This window comes from Saccostrea cucullata, unplaced genomic scaffold, assembly GCF_032062105.1.
Source record: "Saccostrea cucullata isolate Sc308-1 unplaced genomic scaffold, CSIRO_AGI_Scuc_v1 ctg5943, whole genome shotgun sequence".
Taxonomy (NCBI): Eukaryota; Metazoa; Mollusca; class Bivalvia; order Ostreida; family Ostreidae; genus Saccostrea; species Saccostrea cuccullata.
The window spans coordinates 7,296-34,372 of NW_026935786.1; the positions used below are offsets into that span (position 1 = coordinate 7,296).

At 32.1% G+C, this 27,077-nt stretch overlaps 2 protein-coding genes and 1 long non-coding RNA gene across 3 annotated transcripts; 1 reads left to right on the forward strand and 2 right to left on the reverse strand.

Annotated features, from left to right (window-relative positions):
- Positions 1-648: 648 nt before the first annotated feature.
- Positions 649-2,536, forward strand: LOC134243771 (multiple epidermal growth factor-like domains protein 10). Its single transcript, XM_062726013.1, has 3 exons — positions 649-1,099; positions 1,665-1,979; positions 2,406-2,536. The coding sequence occupies exons 1-3, from the start codon at positions 655-657 to the stop codon at positions 2,504-2,506; spliced, it is 861 nt and encodes a 286-aa protein (XP_062581997.1). The 5' UTR covers positions 649-654; the 3' UTR covers positions 2,507-2,536.
- Positions 2,537-11,339: 8,803 nt separating this feature from the next.
- LOC134243772 (uncharacterized) lies at positions 11,340-13,312 on the reverse strand. The gene is made up of 2 exons (XR_009987105.1): positions 13,244-13,312; positions 11,340-11,546 (listed from the first exon to the last, which is right to left on the reverse strand). It is a non-coding gene; the product is annotated as an uncharacterized LOC134243772 (long non-coding RNA).
- Positions 13,313-20,602: 7,290 nt separating this feature from the next.
- LOC134243773 (multiple epidermal growth factor-like domains protein 10) lies at positions 20,603-26,091 on the reverse strand. The gene is made up of 5 exons (XM_062726014.1): positions 25,494-26,091; positions 24,813-24,950; positions 24,116-24,253; positions 23,902-23,931; positions 20,603-20,832 (listed from the first exon to the last, which is right to left on the reverse strand). Exons 1-5 carry the CDS (start codon positions 26,089-26,091, stop codon positions 20,603-20,605), a joined length of 1,134 nt encoding a protein of 377 aa, XP_062581998.1.
- Between the last annotated feature and the right edge of the window lie 986 nt (positions 26,092-27,077).

The window sequence follows — 27,077 nt, forward strand, 5'->3', positions numbered from 1 at the left end:
GTGTCATTTTTTTGTGAGAATTGTTTGTTTGCTTTTTCTAGTTTTTATCAAGCCACAGTCAAGATTTAAAGAGGCTGAAAATGTCGATTTTTCAAACTTTTCCGGCTGTTGCCATAGCAACCGAGACACTTAGCAACGAAATTTTGTTTGATATTTGTTTCTGGTGTCAAGTACTAGTCATGGGTGAAGTTTCATCAAAATCGGTGACCATGCGTGGCAACGAAGTTTAAGTGGTTACAGAGAATGGCTATTAAATTCTTGTTTTCGGAATCTTTCGGGCATATACCTAATACAAGCTCAGGGTTCTAAAAAGCACCAAGATATTGAACCCTTAAATTCCTTAGATTTCAGTAGCTTTCTATTTTATACTATTTATTAGCTATAAAAGAAAATGTCTAATTATTATTTTTTCATTGTTCAATAGCGTGCAGCCCAAATTGTTTTAACAATACTTGTGACGCATATGGCAACTGCAACAGTGGATGTGTTTCGGGTTTCTGGGGAAGAAAATGTTCATATATCTGTCAAGATCCAAATTGTGTAAATAACGTCTGCCATAAAAGAGTTGGAAACTGTGTTACTTGCAAACACGGATACTATGGTCTTTTAGGCTGTAGTAAATATTGTTCTACATGCTCTGGTCAGATCTGTTGTATGAACAGTTTCTGCACAAACGGATGTATCCCGGGGTATTACGGTAAACATTGTGAAGAACGGTGTAGTAATTGTAACCATGATGCATGTTGGAGAGACAGGGGACGTTGTGATGGCTGTGATATAGGATATTACGGTGAGAAATGTGAAGACCAATGTAGTAGAACCTGCCTTAATTTGAAATGCAGACAATTCGAAGGGGTTTGTTATGGGTGTAAAGAAGGGAATTTTGGACTTCAGTGTACGAAATCCTGCAATGAACACTGTTATTCAAGAAGTTGTCATCAGTTCACCGGCGAGTGTGATAGAGGTTGTGAGATCGGATATTATGACTTATTCTGCAACATGTCATGTAGTCCCAATTGTGCTCAACCAGGGTGTCATTACATCGTTGGATATTGTAGTGGAGGATGTAAATCAAACTTGACAGGAATTAAATGTGATGGTAAGGTGGTTTATTCCTTGAGACTTTAAACAAGCTATCATGACAACTTTTCTATAAGACAGGTGAAATAAAAAAAAACAAGCGACAGATGCCAGGATTTGCACGTATTTTTGGACTTATTTACGTTGTAAATGACGACAATGATAAATTCAAAATTAAAATGTTTAAACATTGTAATCTTTCTATGATGTTCAGTATTCTACCTTTTTGCAACCAAATTAATCTGATCAATGTTTTTGTCGCTTGAAATGCCATCTTTTTGAAACTTTGAATGAACTGTTGAAGTACATAGGGATAACGTTTTCATTCTACTTATATGATCAAAACTTAAGTTATATTTTTTGAGATTTCTCATAAAAGTTTTTTATCATTTGCATTTAAGTGATGAAATTGAATAGTTACATAAATGTAGAGTATTTATGAGTAATTAAAGTTTAGCGATTAACGAAAAGATATGGATAATTTTACTTAAATTTACAAAGAACCATAAATACTGAACAACAGTAATCTTCTCTTAAGGTTATGTTTTAGTGAGTGTACCCCTTAAATTGTATCCTAATTGCAGAATGTGACTTAAAACACTATGGAATTAACTGCACCATGGAATGTAGCGTGTCATGTCAATCAGGATGTAACCGGGATGCTGGATATTGTAAAGGAAATTGTGATGAAGGCAAATATGGAAATTTCTGCAATGAAACATGTAATCCTGAGTGCAGAAATGGATGCCGCAGAGACAATGGTGATTGCAAAGATTGTGTTGCTGGAAAATTTGGGGCTTCTTGTCAAAATAAATGTGGTAAAGGACGCAATTCCAACTGTTCCCGAAATAATGGGAGTTGTGCGTGTAAGAAAGGATGGCAAGGGGCCCTCTGTAAAGGTATAATGTTCAAGATTGGAATATTTTTGTTTTGAAATTAAAATTAATTTAGAGATGCTAGAAAATAATATAAATTTAACATTCTTGAAGTAAATCACTTTTATTCCGAGAGGAACTGGTACACACATTGCGTTTGAAAATAAGCGTGGAATGTGTCATAAAGCACTTTTAATAAGCATAAAAAATGTAAATAGGGAGTCAAAATAAAGTTCATTACCTACACTAAAATGGTTTTAAAATACAAATTGAAAATTTTACCTTGTAAGTATATTTTTTATTTATTTCCATTTAACAGCTGATTGAAAACTACTGACTTGAATGAGCATAGAACTCGTATTTCAGTCTGAAGAAAAATTTTCGAAAATTGTTTCATTGGGAACATTTTTGGCATTTCTTTTACTATTCATATTGTTTTATTTCATAAAGACTGTAGTCCTCACAACTACGGTGAACTGTGTGAATACAAATGTAGCTCTGACTGTCTTAATGGAACTTGCTTTTCCAATGGATCGTGTATAGGAGGTTGAAAGGGTTACAATAATGGTAAAAAATGTACAGGTAAATAACAATGTATTATTCACTGTTTTCTAGATATCAATAGTTCTCCTTCTTTTAATGTTATTTTCATTCAATTATGAAAGTAAGTAAAGCATATTGTATAAGGGGTGATCAAAAATTTCGCGAACTATCTCTATATTTACAAAACCACGATTAGAAAACAATTTGGTACACACTTAGCCATACACGAGTTCTATAAATAACATATGCTAAATAAAGTTTTGCTCCTTGTTTGTGAAGTCACAATGTGAAAATGACCTCACTATGTAGGTCACTTGTGACGAAAAATGGTCGTCTCAGTCTTACTCGTTTAAAAACGACTGTAAAATTTATTGTATATCTTAAAAATTCCTTGAAAGTAACGTATAATAATTTGTACACGGTTTATTCAGACAAATGACTTCCTATAAATTCAATCAATAATTGGATTGGTCGTTTTAGTGAAGGAAGGCAGATGATTAAAAATGATACTTGTTATGTTGCCCAGTGAAAGCAAGTTTAAAAGGAGGTGTGTTTTTAATTAAGCAATTTGCTATCAAAGAAGTCCAATTAACAATTCGAAAAATAGTTGAATATTTTCACAATAATATAATTATCAAATACCTATGATATCGTTTACTTTAGATTTAAAACATATTAGATATGATAAGAAGAAGGCACCCATTCTCTATCCATCTTGAATAAACGTTTCTCTCGAGACAGAAGATTTGGGTTTTGATGGTCGACATGCTAATTTTTGGAAAGGATATTCTTATCCACCCATTCTGTTGCCGAGCTTTGACCATTTCTGATAAATAAACTGTACTTGTTACAAAAATTAATTTACATGGAGAGGAATATAAAACTCAGGAAAATATTTCAGCTTTTGTGACAGAACGCTACGGAGGGGGTCACGTGACCGAATATTTCACGTGATTCGCGCATGCAGAGGACGGTGACAGATGTGCATTAAAATCGGAGAGGATAAATTTAAAATATTTTTATCACTGAAACCAAATATTATTTCTGTTATGGAAGTTATTCAATTAGTTCGCGAACTTTTTGATCACCCCTCGTATTTGCCGCATTATTTATTAAAGATTCTTTAGTTTTATTGATTTTATTTATTTTTGCGAATATTTCACACGCGCACATTCAGTGGTTTGCATTATTAAAAAAGAATGTGTGATCTTAAATGCTTGTTTTATATACACTGTATGTAGGTTAACATTGCAATAAAGTCTCTATGAACGATTTAGTTAAAATTCTAGTCACCTATGTGAACTGATATTTTTCCCTTTAAAGACAGATGATACAAACAAATTTCTTCTTTGGAAGAGACTTAATATTATGTCACAAGTTTAGAAAAGGGGATAATTCTTAGAATTCTTTCTCCTCAGAACTCGAAAATGAAATACACGTGGAAAATATTAGTAAAATTTCAATATAATTACAAATATGAACAAAACACACTCAGTAATGGTTTATAGATGGAAACAAATTTCAGAATATCATACCTTGGTGCTAAAAGTGTAATTTAAACTTTAGAAAAATATAGCAAGCAGATCGAATTTTATTAAGAAAAGCAAAATGGTAAAATTCAGCCTATGGTTTATTGCTGATTTTTTATCATTTTGTATTTTCTCATAAAATTCACCTGGCCTGGTATATTTTTCTTAAGTTTATATTACACTTTTAGCACCACATATTCTGAAATTTGTTTTCACCTGGAGACCTTTACTGAGAGTTTTTTGTCCATATTTGTTTTTTTTTATTGAAATATTAGTAAAATTTCCCAAGTGTATTTCATTTTCCAGTTTTCTTAAGAGAAAAATGCAATGAATTATCCACTTTTCTATACTTGTGACATGATATTAAATCTATTCCAAAGGAAAAAATTGTTTGTATCATCTGCCCCTAAAATAGAGAAAATAAAGGTGTTAATTCGAAATGAACTCTTCTATTAGATTCATCATCGTCAGAATAAAAAAAATATTATTATCATGCTTATCTATTTTTATTTAAGTGAACCAGCAATCATTAGCGGAAAATACCGACTCTATTTTGACAACATCAGCACTATACGCTGTGGTAGCAGTTCTCTTTCTAAGTATTTTTCTCAATATATTCTTCATTGTTCAGTGAGTTTGAAATTATTTTTTCAAAGTATACAGTATGAGTTAGAGATATAAATTGATCAATCAAATAATATTTGTCATCATTTTCCGTATACATATATTTTCTAGTTGTAAGGTTTTTCTATATTTATGTTACAGAAATGTCAGACAAACCATTAATAAAAGACAGAACTCAAAGCATGTACAAAAACAACAAGATCCAACACAAGATCTAAACGCACCTACATATGACAGAGTTGACAAAGACGCGGCTTACCAACTTGGACAATTAAGTCAACCGTTACATTATGATCATCTCAAGTGAATGTTGCATTTGTACGTTTGTCGTGAAAACTGCACTTGTTTGCGAGAAACTGAATTAAGTTTCTAAAAAGGTTTTGAAAATTACTTGAGCAAAACTTTGGCTTGTTCTGTATTAATCTTTTCATCCTGAAGAATATAAGAAATGAAAAAAAATGCAATTAAGTACATTGATATATTTGACAGTTTAGCATATTTTGGACTTTCTTAGATGATCAGAGTAAAGACAATTGGTGAAAATGTTGGGTTTTGCTTAATTGAGCTTAAAACGATAAAGACTGGTAGTCGTACTCTTATATGTATTTGAGTGAGAGTTATCTTTCCTGGAGTTTTTATCCCTATTTGTCTCTTTAAGGTAGGATTCTTCTCATATTTCTTGTATTTAAAAATTAATGAAATTTTCACGGAATCAAGAGGACAATACCACTAAGTGATGGTATCAGTGAGATTAAATTTGACCGTTTAATATTAGAGGCAAGGTCAGGTCAAGGTCATTACCTTTTTCCTGGACATTAAGAATAAAAAAATACTGTTTCCAATCATGCGATCCCTACATGTAATTCAAAAGATTGAATGTTTTTATTTTTGCATAAAAAGATACTACCATATAGGGCCTATAAGATGATATGACCAAATTGACATGGATAATTTGAATGAAATAGAAATTAGCTAATCCGAATTTCCTCTACTTTTCTTAAATTTTTAGGATTTATTAGTTATTTTTATATGCTTCCTATATTTAACTTTTTCTAATTTTCACATAAAATAAAGTTGTTACATAAAGGTACAAAATGATACAAAAACTAAAAGTTTTGATCGTTTACTAAGAGAGAAATAACAATTTTTAAGGATTTTTGGCTCAAATCTGTACTTAGATTTGAAGCATTTACAAGCCAACATAGTTCTTGTATGTGTGAAAAATCTTACTTATTTGACATATTCTGAAACTTTAGTCCCTTATTATTAATTTGACTTACATTTAAAAATTTCGTCTGGTCTTTGATTGCGTAAAAATTATAACTAAATTCAATGTTTTATAATAATTTTCAGAGGCAGAAAAGAAGATATTTTCATACGCCACCATTCCGCCAAAAATATAGTCCCTTCTAGTTTTCAAACAAAGTTTACCATTTCTATTTAAAGTTGTATAATTGTGACGAGGAAAGAAAAATATGGTCTTTTAAATCTCTTACATCTAAATATATAAGACATACCAACAAATTTACTTTGAATATTCCATCTAGTCGGAAACCAGAGAAGAATCCTACCTTAACGGGACTTAACTCATATTGTATTAAGTCGGATTAATAGCAGTCTTGCTGGTTTAAATTGCGTGCAGCCAAACTTGCAGATTATGCCTTCAAATTAGATCTCGACTGGTTTAGTCATTAAAAAACGCACAATTTATCGTGTCGAGCACAAACCAGTTGCAAGCAATAAGTTATGCCCACTCCAAGTTTACGAAACAGATCAAACTAAGTAGGATGCCCGTTTCCCAGGAAACCGACCAGTCATCCGCTTTGCCAGTGGATTACATCAATAAATTCACGTTGTAAGCTTTAAATATGATTGTTTCCTTCCCAATTCTTACATCGTTGGATCAACGCTGAAAGCCCAATTAATGTTTGATTATAATCAAACTTTACTAAAAAAAGATAACAGAACAGGACTGCCCCAGAGTTTAATAACTTATGTAATTAAATAATATAGTTGAAAAACGTCTTTTTGCCTCTAAAGTGCTGCTAGAATCTCACTGTCCGTTCAGCAAAATGGTTAATCCATTTTCACGAAACCTACTCGATTTTTTAAATTTTATACATATAACTAGAGAATTTTCGTGAAACCATGCTTACTTCTGGATTCTAGCAGAACTTTCCAAGTATTTTAAAACTTAAACTTTAGATCTGTACAATTCTTATGTTTTGAAATATCCAGCTTATTGTTCTTTTCCATAATTTTTTTTTCGCTAATGGCGGAAGAAAGGCCGACAGGGATATATAAATAGTGGACTGTCTGCGAAAGAAAATATAATCGATGAAAATTAATTACCCACCTGTTTAATAAATTTTAACTCCGTATGAATGTCACAGAATATTCACAATATTTGCCTCTAAGCCGCCTTTCGTGTGTCTTGTACATGTCGTCTTACATGTAGCCAAATTCTCTTTACACAACATGATGAATAATATAGACCCTTTCACGATAACTGCTCTTTTGCAGGACAAAATGATATATTTTGGTGAAATACGACGTAAAAGCATTTGCTTAAAATACGTCATTTAATTGTCTATCAACAAAAAATTCGCCAAACGTTATTAATTTGCCCTGCAAAAAAGTAGTACCGCAGTTATCTTGAAGGGGCTAATTCATTTTCTGGAGTTAAAACATCTCTAAATACCCATATCACTAAAACTGACGTCATCTTGCCTATAATGTTGTCATATATATCTCTGATTTAGTTAGTTAGAATATTCAGAATGGCCTCTTATTACTAGTACTCCCTTCGTAATGCTTTATTCTGTGAAATACCTTGCACACTGTATCAAACTGTTTTTATCTTTTCTAAGGTTAATACATGATTTGTTTTCGTGTTGGATAATCATGTATGTGTATGTACATTAAGTATATTGTTTTTGGAATATGTACAAAGCATTTACTGGTGGGAAACAATAACCTCTCAGAGTTATTTTCTTAGTTTTTATTTAAAGTAAAAGCTACTGTTTATATTCTATATTAGTAAAAGAATAAACAGAACCAATCTGCTAGAATATGCTCACAAACTTGCTCATTACTATCAAAATCTAGATATTCATGCTTATGGCTCTCAAAATCAACAAAGATCTCCTCTATTGGTGTCAATGAGCAGAAATTTGTTCATATATAATTGCCAAAATGTACAGAATCTACTATGTACATGTATTACTATAAGATTGTGTGAACATTCCGTTCTATTCAATCTTAATATCGTTATATAGGAATCTTGTTTTGATGTTTAATTTATTGATTGATGAATTTATTGTTGAATAATTTAATTTCAGTTGTAACGCGTCATTTGATTGGTTAAACGGTTTTATCCATTTCGTATAACATAACTTGCCTACGTCACAATGAGTTACGTCAAAAACGTATTACTCCTATTGACGTTACTTTTAAATTATGCTATGTTTGAGGCCTTTTTCCGGAGGAAAAATTGTCTCATTGTCTACAATGAAATTAAATTATAAGGAATGAAGCTTATTTCAACTTATGTTATCTGATATAACATAACTTGGGACAGTTTACGCTTTTTTATAAACCGCTTCGAGGGGGTGGGGTCTTCTAATCAAGATTAGTACAATATTGATTTTTTCTCAAATAATCGGATGTGTGAAATTTTAATATAGGTATTATTTTAAAAATAGCCTAAATGGTACCTTGTTTGCAATTAATCTACACGTATTCGTCACGTTTGCATTCAGATGAGCATAATATTTATCAAATTCCAAATATAAGCTCCTAAACTCAATATATGAAATACTGACGTAGGAGGCTTGTTGGTCATATAACGTCCTGTGCATGCCATGCACAATTAAAAGCATCAATATATTTTGTAAATTTAGATTATAGAAAATATCGTGGAATACTTAATTAGGTAGAAGAGGGAGTTAATAGGCAAACATATTGGTGCGGGTATTACTGTCTTATGACAGCATCTAGTGTATTATAAATTTATTATAATCATAAATTCCCAATATTCGATAAGTATATGTTTCCGTAATTCCGTGACGTAATAGTTGAGCGGTTGAGAAGCCATAACTATGTGAGGTGAAGACAACGAAAACATGGATTTAGCAACATATTTTTTGTGATTTTGACAGTTTTATTCGTTGCCAGAATGGTTTGATTATTTCCATTTATTTCATATCAGGTCGAGAAAGATTTTTTTTACAGCAATCTTCGTTATGGGAAGGGAAATCGAGAGTTTTCCCGCACTTCTGTTATTCGTCACACTGTGACAGGATATCATTATGATATATATATATATATATATATATATATATATATATATATATATATATATATTTTTTTTTTTTTTTTTTTGCATTTTTAGGATATAATTCAGTTTTTTTCCCTTTGGTTTGCCACAATTTTAACAATCAAATTCAAAGAATTGTTGTCCCCAACTTTTGGTGTCTTTGTGGGTGAGATGTCATTTTTAAAGACATATTGTGTCTAATATGAACACCCTATCATATGTCATTTAATTAGAAATTACCATTGAAGTTGATATTTTTAAAATAAGGTCAATCAAGAAAGTCTAGGTAAAGGGGTAAGAAATCATAGCATGTTCGGAAATACACTATATTTGTCACCGGTAATGTACATGTCAAATATGAAAGCCCTATCTCTTCTCAATATAAGGAACAAAATGTGTTTGTAAATGCAACATAACAAAGATTTAACTTTTCTTAAATGCAAATGGAATATATTTAATATTACCCAAAGTAGAGTTTTCAGACAAGAAATACGATTGTGAATTACAAAATCCCTAGCACCACCTGTTCAGAAGTTATGGCCAAGGATAAATATTTGAAAGGTAGGTCAAACTCCAAGGTGAAAGGATCTCAGTTGTTGATATCTTAAGAAAGGTCACAAGTAATACATATGTGAAGGATGAAAACCCTAAACCTGACCTTTCAATAGTTATGGCCAAGGTGAAAGTTTTTGAAAAGTAGGTCAATCTCCAAGGTCAAGGTCAATGGGTCAAAGTTGTTGATATCCATTGAAAGGTCTTCTCACAATGATTACATATGTGAAGTATAAAAGCACTAACCTTTACCATTCAAAAGTTATGGTCAAGATTAAAGTTTTTTTTATAAGTACGGAAATCTCCAAGGTTAAGGTCAGAAGGTCAAAGTTGTTGGTATCCAATGAAAGGTCTTGCCAAAACAAAACATATGTGAAAAATGAAAGTCCTAGTATCTACCATTCAAAAGATATGGCCAAAGGAATTTTTGTGTCAAGGTCAAGGTCAAAAGGTCATATTTAGTGGTTCTCAAAGAAAAGTCTTGTCACAAGGAATACATATGTAAAATATGAAAGTCATCGCTCCACTAAATCAAAAGTTATGGGCAAGATTAAAGTTTTTGTGACGGACGGACAGCTAGACAGACTAACAGACTGACGAACAGACGGACAGACGAATGAGATTTAATGTTCATTCGCTTTCGCGAAAACAGGGGACAATAACAAAAACAAACCGAGAAACATTTATGAATGAATCACTTTGCCTGGCGACTAAAACTGTTTGATTGTATGTATATCCTTCTTCAGATCCTTTTGAGATAATTTGAGCTGATCTAACATTTTGCGCCAATCTGAATCCAGATATACATTTGAAACTTTCTCTTGGTTAATCTTTTTTCTATGGTAAAATGCCTTAGATTAATATCAGAGTATCTTTTCTATGATTGACATATAAGGATAGAAAATTAGTAAGAGCAAAATAAAAATGCATACACATATAGTACCTAAACCATTTCTCGTCCGTAGATAACAGTGTTTTACATACCCTAGCTGTCTTAATTGTCGTTCCACTCATTAATTCATAAAGAGTAAAGAAGAACCTATGCATATGTATACGATGTAAATAACATTGCTAAAACACGGCACATGTACATGGAAAATGTGGCTAATGAGCCTCTTCTTTCGAAAGTAAATACACTGTGTATTCAAAGTATGTTTTAAGATATGTACTTTTTTTTTGCTTATCAGTCACATACATATAAAGCAATTACTCATTGCATATCTTCTTTCCAAGTTTCCTGTTATTCAAGGGTCATATCACAAACAAGAGTTCAACGCATGCAGCTACCTATTATAAGCTGTGTGGTGTATAGGTATCAGCAAAATGAAGGAAAACTGATACTCAGGATTTTTTTTTTCTTTTTTGGAAGAAGAAAAAAGGGAAAAAAGTATTCAATTAGTGCTGCAATACATAAGTTGTTCAATAGCTGTTCATTTAAATATCCAATAACCCATTCGTTGATATTCAGATTCTTCAAACTGTGTGTAAAACACACGATTAAGCAATGAATAATAAAAAGATAACTCATTTAAAAATATATTTCCAAAGAACATAAAGTATATAATGTGCGCTCATATGCGTAGTATTAAGCTTTTCATGAAGTAACTTACTAGCATTATACAACATTGAGCTTGACCTTGCTTTTTCAGTTTTAACACACACTTCTGCAGTATGATGTGCATGCGCAGATATTTACATATTACTAGACCTTGCTTCACAGTTTTCATCTATGATTTGATTTTAAACATAGTAACTTTTGTAGAAAATGAACCACTTTGTCCCGATTTTCAAACTTTAACCGTGAACACAAGTCCTTACCGCTATTTCTATAAAATATTTTCACTTCCTGGATTTGGTACCTCACACCGAGATTAACCCGCAACCATGCTTTTGACTGACCGTCATCAGTGTGTGAACAATAAAGGATGTTCTGACGAAGATCGCCATCGTTTGCTCTAGCTGGATAGTTGTGATCAAACATTGTACTTAACTCAACATAACTCCCGGGCTTCATCGCTAAATTTTCTGCATAGATCAAATATGAGGTTTGTAAAATCATGATTATGAAACAGAAAGAAATACATCAATATTCGGCATAACTAGTGAATGCATTTGAAAACAAATCCATTGTTCTGACAATAGCATCATTAAAATATTTTTCAATATCCTGTTGTATTTTTGGAATTATTTATCATTATTATAATAAATGTACGTTTAACATTTACAAATAATCTGGGAGCAATAAACCCCATATGCAGGTAATAATACATTATTTCTATATGCAATAGGGATATTGTATTTACGGTGTTCATCATAACTTGAAATTGTAGTTTGTGATATCTAATAAAGCATGCTACATGTGCTACTAGGAACAGATTTGTAAGACCCGGTTGTGTCTGAATTAAAGTAAGAGATTGAGAGTAAAAAGAATTGAAAATAACTACTTTGATCGATATCTTAAAGACCTCATGAAGATTTTTTGTTAAATAATGTTTCATTCATGATATTCATGTTTAGTAAAACGAGCTCAATTTTTACATTTAACAAGATGTGTTTGTGAAACACTATGCGCCCGGCGGCAACAAAATTAAAATCTAGTTTTAGTATACGTCACAGTCAAGGTCACGAGGCAATTGACCTTGGTGTCATTTGAAAAAAAACTTGACTGGTAAAGTATGATTACAGAATATGAAGTCTCCATCTCTTGTAGTTCAAAAGTTATGGCAAAGGTACGAAAAAAAATATTTTTAGCATTCAGGTCACAGTCAAGGTCACAAGGTGTCATTTGAAAGAGATTAATTAGTGGAGTATGCATACTAAATATGCAGTCTCTATCTTCTATGGTTCAAAAGTTACGGCAAAATACGAAAAATCTATTTTTAGCAGACAGGTCACAGTCAAGATCACATGGTCAGTGACCTTGATGTCATTTGAAAAAGCTTAATTAGTGGAGTACGCATACCAAATACGAAGTCTCTATCTTTCATGGTTCAAAAGTTATGGCGAAGGTTAAAGTTTGCAGATAAAAAGCTATTTTTAGCATATAGGTCATAGTCAAGGTCACAAGATCATTGACATTGATGTCATATGAAAGAACTTGGTTAGGGGAGTACGCATTCCAAATATGAAGTCTCTATCTTTAATGGTTCAAAAGTTATGGCGAAGGTTAAAGTTTGCAGACAAATAAAAAACAAACTAACAAACAGACAGACAGGACAAAAACAAAATACGCCCCAGATCTATCAATCCAGGTGCATAAAAAGTATAAAAGACCTTATTAATCGGAATGCATGCATTACTGTTAAGGCAGCGGAACTTGAAAAATGGATTTTTTTAAATTTATTTTTTTTTAAATAAACTTTTGAGAAAACGCAAAGTGCATTTTTTTCATATAAAAATAAGTTATCACGAGGCGAATTTACACATCTTGATATGATACTTTTATAAATATTAATTACAGGTCCTTGTACGCAGGAAATAGCGGAAAATTAATTGATGTAATGTCATTAACTGAGAGCTTTATGTAATTTTGTATTTGAAAAACGGTCAGCTATGTTTTAGTCCAGATCCAAAAATAAACAAACAGGTTTTTCCACCCGAGATAATGTTTGTTTGGATTGTTTAGACTAGAGATTATCCCATAGGATTTTAACAGCATTATGTTTTTCATTATTAAAGTATCTATAAGATGATAAATTAAAAAAAAAATGAGAGTTACATACCGTAACAAAAATCCATTCTAAACAATATTAGAACACAAATACATATATAAAACAGGACAGCCATTTTCAAATGAGGAAGTTATAGAAAAACATTCAATTGTGTATGGGTTTTAAAACGTAAAATGCTGCAGTGCATTTAATTGAGTTGTTTCGTAACTAGGTTGATTTTTTCACGATTAATAGGGGCCTAAATAGTGGATAGCTCTTTCTATTATTTTTTAAGATTCAAGCATCCTCAGTTGGTATAAATTCAAATTTCATTAAATCATGCATCTTGAAATAGGATTGAGGGTATAAAGAACAAAAATATCAAGTTGTGCAGATTGAACGTAGTGCACACAGTGGCTTCCTGGGGTGGGGTTTGACCTTGATATGGGTTTTAAACTTTTACGCTATTTTTTTTTTATTTAAAATTTCCAAAACTTTAATTAAAATTATTAATCTTAAAACAACACAGTTATCATATGCAAGCATTTAGACGACGCATAATTCCGGAGTCGAAGTAACCATAATACTAAGGTATTGTAAAAGTAGATTATTTTTTTTTATTTTAAACGTTTTATACACGTAATTAAGAACAGTAAAAATTAACAGGTAAATTTAAACTTGCTTTAAGCTAGCCCCAAAAGGAATGTGTAAAATTTTTAATAATAGATTAATCTATTATTAGATAAGCATCTCCATAGACATGTACTACATTTAGCAGTGCAAATACAAGTTCATATTTCCAAGTTGTTGTCTACATGCTCTACGTCATATTCAACCTCTCTGGAGACCTCATGTTTGATGTTTAATGTTTATTTATTATACCTCTATTGATAATGCTCGAATTTGATTGGCTGGTAAGGAAACTTTAAAACACAACAATGACTCCAAATGGTAATGTTTACAGCAATAATGACCTAGGAATCATTGCACGTGGGATATAATGACCCGGTCATTATTATTAATGACCGCTAAATAATGACCTCTTAATCAAAAATTCCTTTTTGAGTGAAGTTAATGCATAAAATAATAATTATTCGAGAAAAACAACATGTTTTTAAAATTGTGCATGGTCTGTTTTGCATTACCATACAGAATACGGTAAAATTTTATCGTTAACGGTTTACTCATTTCAAAATACGTTCATGACGTTAGAAGCGGCTCTTTAAAGAGTTGAATTCTGTGTTAGATTTTGACTGTGTAAGGAAAAGTAATCACTAGTCATAACAGTGTATGTCTCTATCAACCAAATATTGTTTTAATCATTAAATCATGATGCAAAAACTTACACGACTTGCAGACGTCAATGTAAACAACTTCACAACTTATACGGAGTGTAGCAAATCCCGATCCCGATCAAAGAAAGAATTGAATATCATATCAGTTAAAGATTTATACTGTTCAATATATATCGGTATAATAAAACAATTGATTACCCCTTGTGAGTTCAACATGGTGAAATAAGGATCCTCGACCTAGCCCACTCGATGACCTGTTCTGACCTCGGCCGTTACGCGGCCTCGGTCAGGTCAGGTCACCTCGTGGGCCAAGTCTCAGGTCCTTATTTCACCATGTTGACTTCAAAAGGAGTAATTAATTGTATAATCTCGATCTGCCTCTAGAAATGAAAATATGTTTATAAAACATAAAGTCGGAGGTAATATACAAGTAAAAGCTTTTTTTTAAAAAATCTATTTTTCTTCCTATTTGTTAGATATTACCAAATAATTGTTACAGTTTTCGGGGAAAATGGGTCAAACTTCAGGGTGAAGAAATCAATCACGGAAAGGGCATATTCAAAAGAAATGACAGTCAAAATTAATAAAAGGTATTTTTAGGCATTCAAAAGTTATAACCTATGTAAAGGTTTTTGTGGCAGATGGTCTGACAGACAGAAAGGCACAGATCGATTTCGTAAGGAAAAGTATGAAAACTTCCTTTATCTAGTTATCCGTCCTCTTATCGCAGATTTGTTGAAAAAAGGAAATATTGCTCTGACAAAAATAGAGTTACTATAAATGTTCACTTGCATTTTCTATCTGATATTTTGTTTTAAAAGTGGTTCAAACTAGAATAAAATAACTAAAGCATCCGAGCGTCACAGGGTTGATCGTTGGTGATATATTCAAATGGATCATTAAAAGTTGTTTCTGTTTTTCATTATATTACATGTAGATTAAAAATCTTTATACCACTCTTCAAAAGTCTGATTTATTTAATAACATATATAACGTAGTCCATTTATATCTTTTTGACACAGGAAATTCTCAGTATTATGTTACTTTTTAGCTCACCTGAGCCGAAGGCTCAAGTGAGCTTTTCTGATCACATTTTGTCCGTCGTCCGTCCGTCCGTCCGTCTGTCTGTCCGTCTGTCTGTCCGTCTGTCTGTCTGTCTGTAAACTTTTCACATTTTCGACTTCTTCTCAAGAACCACTGGGCCAATTTTAACCAAACTTAGTACAAAGCATCCTTGGGTGAAGGGGAATATAAATTGTTAAAATGAAGGGACATATCCCCTCGCAAGGGGAGATAATCAAGAAAAGACAAAAATAGGGTTGGGTCATTAAAAAATCTTCTTCTTCCACTGGGCCAGTAAAGCTGAAACTTATGTGGAAGCATCCTGGGGTAGTGTAGATTCTAAATTGTTCAAATCATGACCCCCGGGGGAAGGGCGGGGCCACAATGGGGAATCAAAGTTTTACATAGAAATATATAGGAAAAATCTTTGAAAATCTTCTACTCAAGAACCACTGGGCCAGTAAAGCTGAAACTTATGTGGAAGCATCCTGGGGTAGTGTAGATTCTAAATTGTTCAAATCATGACCCCCGGGGGAAGGGCGGGGCCACAATGGGGAATCAAAGTTTTACATAGAAATATATAGGAAAAATCTTTGAAAATCTTCTTCTCAAGAACCACTGGGCCAGAAAAGCTGAAACTTATGTGGAAGCATCCTGGTATAGTGTAGATTCTAAATTGTTCACATCATGACCCCCGGGGGAAGGGCGGGGCCACAACGGGGAATCAAAGTTTTACATAGAAATATATAGGAAAAATCTTTGAAAATTTTCTTCTCAAGAACCACTGGGCCAGAAAAGCTGAAACTTATGTGGAAGCATTCTGGTATAATGTAGATTCTAAATTGTTCAAATAATGACCCCCGGGGGAAAGGCGGGGCCACAATGGGGAATCAAAGTTTTATATAGAAATATATAGGAAAAATCTTTGAAAATTTTCTTCTCAAGAACCACTGGGCCAGAAAAGCTGAAACTGATGTGGAAGCATCCTGGTATAGTGTAGATTCTAAATTGTTCACATCATGACCCCCAGGGGAAGGGCGGGACCATTATAGGGAATCAAAGTTTTACATAGAAATATATAGGAAAAATCTTTGAAAATCTTCTTCTCAAGAACCACTGGGCCAGTAAAGCTGAAACTTATGTGGAAGCATCCTGGGGTAGTGTAGATTCTAAATTGTTCAAATCATGACCCCCGGGGGAAGGGCGGGGCCACAATGGGGAATCAAAGTTTTACATAGAAATATATAGGAAAAATCTTTGAAAATCTTCTTCTCAAGAACCACTGGGCCAGAAAAGCTGAAACTTATGTGGAAGCATCCTGGTATAGTGTAGATTCTAAATTGTTCACATCATGACCCCCGGGGGAAGGGCGGGGCCACAACGGGGAATCAAAGTTTTACATAGAAATATATAGGAAAAATCTTTGAAAATCTTCTTCTCAAGAACCACTGGGCCAGAAAAGCTGAAACTTATGTGGAAGCATCCTGGTATAGTGTAGATTCTAAATTGTTCACATCATGACCCCCGGGGGAAGGGCGGGGCCACAACGGGGAATCAAAGTTTTACATAGAAATATATAGGAAAAATCTTTGAAAATTTTCTTCTCAAGAACCACTGGGCCAGAAAAGCTGAAACTGATGTGGAAGCATCCTGGTATAGTGTAGATTCTAAATTGTTCACATCATGACCCCCAGGGGAAGGGCGGGGCCATTATAGGGAATCAAAGTTTTACATAGAAATATATAGGAAAAATCTTTGAAAATCTTCTTCTCAGGAACCACTTGGCCAAAAAAGCTGAAACATATGTGCCCATGGAAGGATCATGGGGTAGTGTAGATTTCAAAATGTCTAAATTATGATCAGTGGGGTAGGGTGGGGATGCATTATGTATAACAAGGGGGGAAATCTGGTAAAGAACAGAATAGTCAAAGCTTCTCAGGTGAGCGATGTGGCCCATGGGCCTCTTGTTACATATCTTCGGGGGGGGGACAAAATTTCAAAAAAAAAACATACAGCTTACAATGTGTGTTGATCCTTTACAGGACTTTAAAAATGCATGCGTTCAAACCCCTTTAAATTCAATAGTCTGTAATGCTATATTTCGTAGACACTGGAATATTTTCCTATCCGTTATTTACCCTCAAGTGCCTGGATGTCATAAACATAAAATCAGTTTTAAAAAGTCATACTTTTTTATATGAAGTTTAAGTGATTTGATTGAATTTAACCGTTTGCAGAACCAAGTAATCTCTAACTTTAACCTAATCCATAACTTTTGAGTGGATGAGGCTATGGCTTTAATATTTCACAGGTGCATTCCTTGTGACAAGAGCTTAATTGGCTATCACCAAATTTGACCTTTGACCTTGACCTTGGAGATTGACCCACTTTAACACAAAATAACACACTTAAACTTTTGAATAGTCGGAGCTAGGTTTTTCATACTTCACATGTGTATTTACTGTGACAAGACCTTTCAGGTGGTATAAATGTTTTCGAACTTTCGACGTTGACCTAAGAGTTTCACCCACTTTTTAAAAACTTTAACTTTGGTCATAACTTTTGAACAGTTTGAATAATCTAGGGCTTTCAAATTTCACAGGTGTATTTTTTGTAACAAGACCTTTCTTTTAGTACGAACACTTTTGAATTTTGACTTAGACCTTAGGCGTTTGGCATGCATTTGAGTTATCAATAATTTAACCCTCGCCATAAGCTGCCATGCAGGAGCATCAGTGTTTCAAAAACATTTTTTGAAATGAATTTTCATGACATTTAAGATGTAGTATAAGTACTTACGAAGAGAAATCTTTAATTTTCAAAGGAAAAAAGAGATCTCATTCATTAATTATGCATGTAATTCAATTTACCTTACTTACATCACTTTGAACTTTGAACTAATGTACGTGTGTATTTCTACTGAGAAATATATTCAAGAAGTGGTGTGAATCAAATGTGGATACTCAAAAATTCCGAAGAACTTTTGGACAATTTGAAATCACAAGATTTTACCAAAATCAACAGCTGAAAAACTTATGACTTTTCAAGTTTGTACAACCATTCCCCTCGATCAATTAAAGTCCAGGATTTTTGATATCATTGACAGCTGCTTTTTTAACAAAAATGGAACTCGTAAATATACTTATCTGGTCATTGGTCATTTGCAAAATTATTTTGTTAAAACAGATTCTGATTGCACACACAAATACTCTGAAATTGACATCAAGAAGATGCTTGTGTTTTTGATTGACAATATCTATGTGGTTTTTGGACACCAGGTATTCCAACAATCTATTGGAATTTCCATGCATACCAATTGCGCTCCATTATTAGCAGACCTTTTTATATTCATATGAAGCAGAATTCGTGCAAAAATCTTATGCGTGAAAAGAAGAAAACACTTGCTGTGGCCTTCAACTCGACCTTTAGATATATCGACGACATATTGTCAATTAACAATGGTAATTTCCATTCCTACGTCAATACGATATATCCTAATGAGTTTGAGATAAAAGATACCACAGAGTCTGACACATCTGTTTTATACTTGGATATTTTACTTGAAAAAGATGTTAATGGCAATCTAACAACCAAGCTATATGATAAATTTATCTATTTATACACTGAATTGACAACGGATTTTTCCGTTTTTCCTGATCATAACATGAAGCACACGGCGGGTGTGATCGGTTGGCAGGGGATGCTCACTCCTCCATGGCACTTGATCCCACCTCTGATGTTTCAGAGGTCCTTGTTTGCTCTGCTCCTATTTTTTTTTGACAAAGAATTGTTTTATGGACTTTGATTTTGAATACTGTTCGTTATCTCCATATCCTTCTTCTGTTCATTTTCCGATGAATGTTATATCAACTTTTATGGTTGAATTACTTGACACTATATAAAGGTCTTGATACTTTGTGCGATCACATTTTATTTTCTCCATTTTGTAATGCCCTGTAAGTCAAGATTCAGAATGTATAGTTTTGCTGTATCCGTCCGTTTAACTGTTTTGTCTTATTTTCTGTTTTTCTGAAGCAACTGTAACCTTGCCGATAACTTTTGAATGGGGAATTTCTTTTTTCACACGTGGATTTTTTGTCCTTTTGACATTGTCTTTGGAGATTAGATCACATTTGCAAAGAATTTCCACTATTTAACCATGGCTATTAGTTAGAACAGTTCATGCTAATATATGCCGCATATGGACTCTTTCTTATAAGACCGTCCTTAGCTACTAACAATTTTTACCTTTTGTTGGTTTTGGAGTTTGACCTACTTTTGAAAATCTTTCACCTTGGCTATAAATTTTGAACAGCTGGAGTTAGGACCTTTGTAATTCACAAGTGTATTTTTGTGAAAAGACTTTTTCTTGAGTACATGTATCTTTCATTTTGACCCTCTGACCTTGATCTGCGAATTTGACCCTCCTTTGAAAAATTCAACTTTAACTATAACTTTTGAACCGGCGATACTAAGATATTAATATTTGACATGTATGTTCATTAAGACAACTTTTAATTGTTTCAAATGGATGTTGTATGATTTGACCAATATCTATGGAAACAGAGGTGTCCGGATAAGACAATATTCACTGTTTATATACAGTGTATTTAAAAAAATAGCTTTTTTCCCTAAATTTATATTTTAACCGCACCAAAAAATCTTTTTTTTTTCTTTTTCCAAAGCTGTTCTTACTATCCATATTCCAGGCGTGATCTCATTTCTAATACAGATCTGTTTCGTTTATATGGTCGATATATATATCTAGGTAATGGCAGTTTTCTCCCTTTGGCATTCGTCAAATAAAATTAGGGATATATCAATATCCATAACTACTCAAATGAAAACCATTTGAAGTTATTCATTGAATTTTCAAAATTCAAAGTGTTTTAAATAAAGTCAGAATGGTACAATTCTCAGATCTAGGTCTGTCCTGCTTTAAGGTGAATGTTGATTGTTTTTATGACTAAAGACTTTTACATAAGAGTCAGAAAACGTTATTACATTGTCACGTACTCTCTGAAACCTTTTTGGAGTTAGGTAACTGAATCATCAAAAAGTGTGTTAGATTGAACTATTTATTTGACAAATCTGTATTTCTGTACACGTGTATTTCCTGATACTCAGAGCTTTTAGGTGTACAAGTGATTTTGGAATAAGTATGGTCATTCCTGAATTCTATATTTTGCTCATTCAGTTGTGTTTCTTCCACACAATTCGCAGAACTTGCAGGCATACTATCTGTTTGCTCCTTTCCTCTTTGTGTGTTTGGACTTTTTCTTTGGTTTTGTACAAATTTTACCCCTAATAATATAAGGGTTACAGCTAAAAGCGTTGAAAGTATAGAAATAATTATGTATGAAGTCTTTGAAAAGCCGTCTCCTACAAAATTAAAAAAAAAAGTATTGGTATATGTTCTTTGTTGTTACATTGTATGAAGTTTTTTTTTATTCAACTATTGTTTTTAAGGTTATTGAGTTGTAAAAACTTTAATACTGAAAGTAGAAGGCATAGCTGAAAGTTTTAAAGTTATTCAGAGAATAGAAAGGTATAAGAGAGTTTTTTTTAGTCTATGTATCATATTCTTTTTTAAATATGTTGCTGATGATTGTATCATTGAAATATATAAAAATTGTATTTATCTACCGTCTATGTAAGAAGTAAAGCATGTTTTGGGTATGTCATTAATTTTTTTAATGCCCTTTCTCTATAATGAATTTAATATCTTAATGCTATATGTATTTTTTATCTAAACCCTTGCATATGTATTCTGAAGAAGTATTCCACTGATAAGAATGCAAAACCACCTATCATATATAGTACACCTATGATTCTTGTATTAAATTTCAATTTCAAATAACTATTTCAATGACCTACTTTTTCAAGTTAGTGGCCCCTGAACATTTCTCAGAAAATACCTGAATTTTTCACACTATGACACGTTTTTTTCTTCATTCACAAAATATTTAATTAAGTAAAACTATTTAATAACGAAATAGTATAGGAACAGAATAGCGTTGGTCATATAAATAAACGATTGCAGTTTAGACCATAAACTTATTAATTATCACAGACCGAATTTTGTTTGTCATATTTCTATATATTTTTTTCATATTTAACTAAAAATTACAGAAATCTGAATTATAAGAACTCTTTATCATTTTTAGCATCAGGTAACTTATGTTGCTCTTATTCTTATGGTATTAATATTATATGAGGTCAGTGATCAAATTATTGAGATATGTTGTCTGGGATAATTTTAATTCATATTTTTTTATTTCTTTATTTCATAGCATTCAATAATTTGAAAAAAAATTAGTGGTTACACACATATATATGTAAAATTTTGTAAAATGACGTTTAAAAAAATATATGCAAGATTGACATTGTAATTGATAATTCAAGAAATAAGTTTTTTGATATAAATGAAAAATGAAAAATTAAGTCCGAATTTCTTCTACATTTCTATATGTTAACTTTTGTTCCTGGGTAATTTCAAATTATAACTTTTAATTTTTTTAAATTGAAATTGAATTAAAACTTGGTTATTTTATCAATTTAGAACAATTATATGATTCAACACATTACACGTTATGAAATATCTTTTTTCTCTTCTAAAACCTGAGTAAAGGTCATCCTTAAATTCGGAACCATTGATATTTTGAAATTAAATTTTAACTTAAAATTTCAACGTAACTCAAATATTTAAAATATCATACCTGCTTTTGAGAATTCGAATTTTGAATATTCATTATAAAAATCTAAATACATCTAGTAAACATTTTTGAAATTTTGAACATTTAGATTTTTGAACTTAAATATTTAATTTCAATATACACATGATACAATTAACGGATCGAGTTTTTAAAATTTAGATTTTTTTTAATTATACGAGGGGCATTTCAAAAGTCCTAAGAACTGTTTAATAAAAAATTAACCGTTTTACGGAAATTTTTGAGTTTGATATCATTGGAAAGAGCAGAAAAATACACACATATTATGACGTCACTTTATAATTTTTATGACGTAATAACTCCGACAATGACGTCATACTTCCGCATACTTACAATACTAACCATAAAAATGACGTACAAAAGACACAATTTCATCAATGTAAAATTTTAAAAACAACTTTTGCTCATTACTCGGGTGCAAGCTATCGGACGTAAATGACAGTTGGTATAATCTTTACATAGACTACAATCTATCAGATGGTGGTCTATTTCAGAGATCTTCTTGTTCTGAAATGGTTTAAGCGATTGTCAAACATCGCATGTTTTTATAGAATCTTGCTCAAAATATTGCGTAAAACAGACCCAACTGTGAGAATAAGGCAAAGTTGCCAATCAAAGAAAAATAGACGATCGCGTTACTAAAGTTTATGGCATCAATTCGTCAGGTGTTTTAACCATATTTGTGGGATCGATGAAGGTTCAAGAGAAGTTAAGTTTAGTGTGCCCCATATTTTCTCGTAGAATCCAAAAGGCGCGGGCGCAGTTGTAACCCCACCGTACCTCCACATATTCGCAAAAATTAATTCATTGAAATTGAATAAGATTCTACAAGTCTGTATAACTTATAAACCTTTTTTGGAGTCAAAAGTAGTACTCAGTTTTGGGGCGCCGAAGTTGAATTAATGAGAAAAAATACGCATACAAACAAGTCAGGGGCAAGACTTTTGTACATTTTATTTGTCAACGATAAGAGTACTGTTACTCAAAATATATTTGTTGAAAATTTCATTAAAATACTTTAGTTTTATACAGAAAATGTTTTATTTCATAAAATGGAGAAGTATATAAAAGACCGAAAATCCAGTCGTATCATGTAACTTAAAATCTTGGATGAATGATAGCATAACCGGACATAAACCGCGCTAGTAAACAAACCAAACAAAAAAATTTAGTATTGTTGATAAACACTACCATAGTCCTAATCTTCTTCTTTGCAAATGAAAATTTTCTTTGAAACATATTTTCAAATAAACCTTTGGTAGCACTTTTAAAATTGTGCCATGTGGATAAAATCGCGAGTTTTCAGTATGCTAAACATTCTATATTCTGACGTCATTTTCGGAGATATTACGTCATAAAAATTATAAAGTGACGTCACAATATGTGTATATTTTTCTTATCTTTCTAATGATATCGGTTAATTTTTTATTAAACAGTTCTCAGGACTTTTGAAATGTCCCTCGCATATTAAAATTCTAAAACTCTGTATCATTTTAGAAGTTTGAATTGTTAAGTGTTACACGGACCAATCACCCTTTTAATATTGCTTCCAACAACAGAAGTTTTCATTTTACAACGATATTTTTGTCAATTATCAATATGCAGAATTAGATTTCTTTTTCAATTATTATATTCTTACCTGATTGTAAATCTATAATGGATGATGTAACTGGAAAAAAAAGAAAAAAAGAAATTTTCATTCATCATTTGCTTTACTTTTTTAGGCTGTTCAGTATATTTTCCTTTTAATATTCACAAAACTGCAGTTTTAATTAGGATTCTTTGAAGAAAAATTCTCAACATATCTGAGAATATTGCCTTAATGTAAACAGTTTTGAAAAGAAAAAAGACACCTTTCAAGCAAAACATTTCACTCCAGCCAGTTTCGCATCCGTCCAAGCATGACCCGTTCGTCTTCACACACGGTTTACCGTCTTTACAGTGACCACAGTCAAATACACAGTTGGGTCCGTATTTATAATCTTGACATTCTGAAAGTAATTTGTTTGACGTAATTGTACTAGTTATTGATACATAGGCCATTAACAATGTACGTTAAGCTACACTGTAACTGCATACAATAATATTTTTTAAAGTTTCCAAGGATGTTGCAGAAGGAAAATATGTTGTCAGAATGCATTGGTAAAATAACATCAATTAAAGATGCGAGAAAAGATAAAATCATTTAACAACAATTATACATTTGATATCATCATGATTTTGTTTTCCATTCAACCATCCGTGTTCCCGATGTTTTCCTTGATAAATGTCACACAACTATTATATTGACCAAGTCACTGATAGTCAAATACTGCAATTTTTATCGACCATTGTAAAAGTTTGTTGATTAAGTCTATGGTTTTGTTTATCTAGCCTAACATGTGGTGATGGTGCGACAGAACACGCTTAACTTTAATCATTAAATTTAGTGATTTTTTACAGTATATAATAACAGTATGCAGAATTATGTCTTTTCAAAACGATCAAAAATATCAAGTAAATAGTATGATTTGCTTGACTTTTTTTCACTATGATCGTATTTTTTCCTACCCAGTTTACACTGATGACCCAAGAAGCCTCTTTTGCATCCTTTGACACAGGTACCATTCTCAGCATAACAATGTCCACCACGACAATTACTGCTACATCTTTTCGAGCAGTTTGTACCATAGAAGTAAGGACTGCATTCTAAATGTACAAATATTCTTTTTATTTTTTTTAATAAGGTTAATACGGCTTTAAAAATTGCAACTGACCAATCGTATATTTATGAAACAAATCATTTTTCTAGCTTTTGATTTATTTTTTTAAAGTTTTTAAAGCAAATAAATTTGAATATGTGTCAAATTACCCTTTTATGAGCACACTTCTCGAAAATTTTTCACTCATATTGAGACGCCAGATAATTTTAATAAAATCAAAGTGTTTTATACAAACTATAACTGTTTGAATAGCAACAAACAATGCAAAGGTGTTAACAATTATGATACATGTTTCCACTTTTGATTGTTTTGAGGTCTGTGTTTGATCTGCTTCAATTTTGTTTTTTTTTAATTGACTTTTGAGCTTAAATTATGTTTGTTATCTCCAAATATTTCATTCTATTATAGTACATTATCTGACGATAATTAAAACTAAGTTTCATATAATAATCATCTACGAATACCTTAAAACTTCTGTTTTTGTATGATGAAAAAAAAAATCTTTCAGGTAAACATTAATAAAACTTACTGTCACATATATTTCCTCTCCAGTTTGGTAAACACCCTTCGTTACAAAACCCATTTGATTGATTACATCCGCCTTGAGCACAATTGGGACTACAAGACAGACTACAAAAAGGACCATAAAACTCTTCATTGCAACCAGAAACACAACGGCTATTGTTAAAGTCACAAACTGCATTTTTACACTGTAGACTACATAGTTGTTTGCAAAATAAACCATAGTATCCATTTTGACACCCATTTAGACAAGCCCCATTATTTTTTCTGCACGTTTGAGAATGACAGGTGGAACTGCATGGCTTTTCACACTTTGGACCATAGTATCCATTAGTACAGTTGTAGGTACAGTCCCCTGTAATCAAGTTGCATATCCGTGGATCACACTTTTCGCTACAGTTAATTGTACATTTATTTCCATAATAACCGCCTATACAGCCTCTGCTACATATTCCAGTGTCGAGGACACACATTTGTTGATAGCAATTTTGGCATAATCTGGTCTCACACTTATTTCCAGTGTAATTGGTTTTGCAAGCATTGCAATATCCAATTATGTTACAGTTATTTTCTAAGCAATTTGATGGACATCGTTCTGCGCACATGTCTCCCCAATAACCATCGACACACTGCACACAGTAATCTCTGTAATCACACCCACCAATGCATATTTCCGGTATGTGGCAAATTTTAAAACGTCCTTAAATCAAAATAGAAACGTTATGAATATTCAAATTATTTTAATAAATGTTTACTTTTAGAGAGTTACATACAAAAAGAATTCTTTTGTCTACTTCTCATAGTCTAATAACTAGAGGTGCATTTTACAAAATTTCTTTAAATGACTAAAACATACTCTATAGGTACAGAGTCAATTTATGTACGCCTTATTTTTTTTTTCTTAAAAAAAATGAAAACATGGGTCTCTCAAAGATGTAACGAATCTTTTTGGCTAAAAAATTAGTTATCCACGTTTGTCTGAAATTCAAATAATAAGTAAATATTTACAGGGCTGTAAGGGGGGACTGAAAATATTATTACTGCTGTTCATAAGGTATAACTGAAAATTATCTATCTAGTTCTATTAAACATTCAATATATAGTCTGTGGTTGTTTTGCATAGCAAAATTCATTTGTCAATTATAAATGATTATTTCAGTACTTATCTCAAATCTAATCCAAGTAATTTGATGTACGGTAATTATTTAGTTCAAGACTTAAAAGGTTTAACCAGAATATAAATTTTTTATGCGTACATTTGTACGTTTTAACACTCATGCGGAGAAAGGCCATCCCCTGTTTAGATTTACATTTAGGCATTTTTTTAGGTGGAAGGGGTGGGGGGCAGAGATAATTGACGTTACCGTTATCATAATATTCTTGGAAGACAGAAATTTCTTCCGAATTCAATTTTGAGATTTTTTTTTTGTCTCCCACCGATCACAAAGAATGTACATTTTGAGGAATGTGGCTGATTTATAATTATGTAGTTACAGGAAGTCTTTCGAGATATCAGTATCCCTGACTAACAGTCTAGCTATTTTTTTTTAATAAAAATAATTTCTGTGGGAATATTTGGGTGATAATGTTA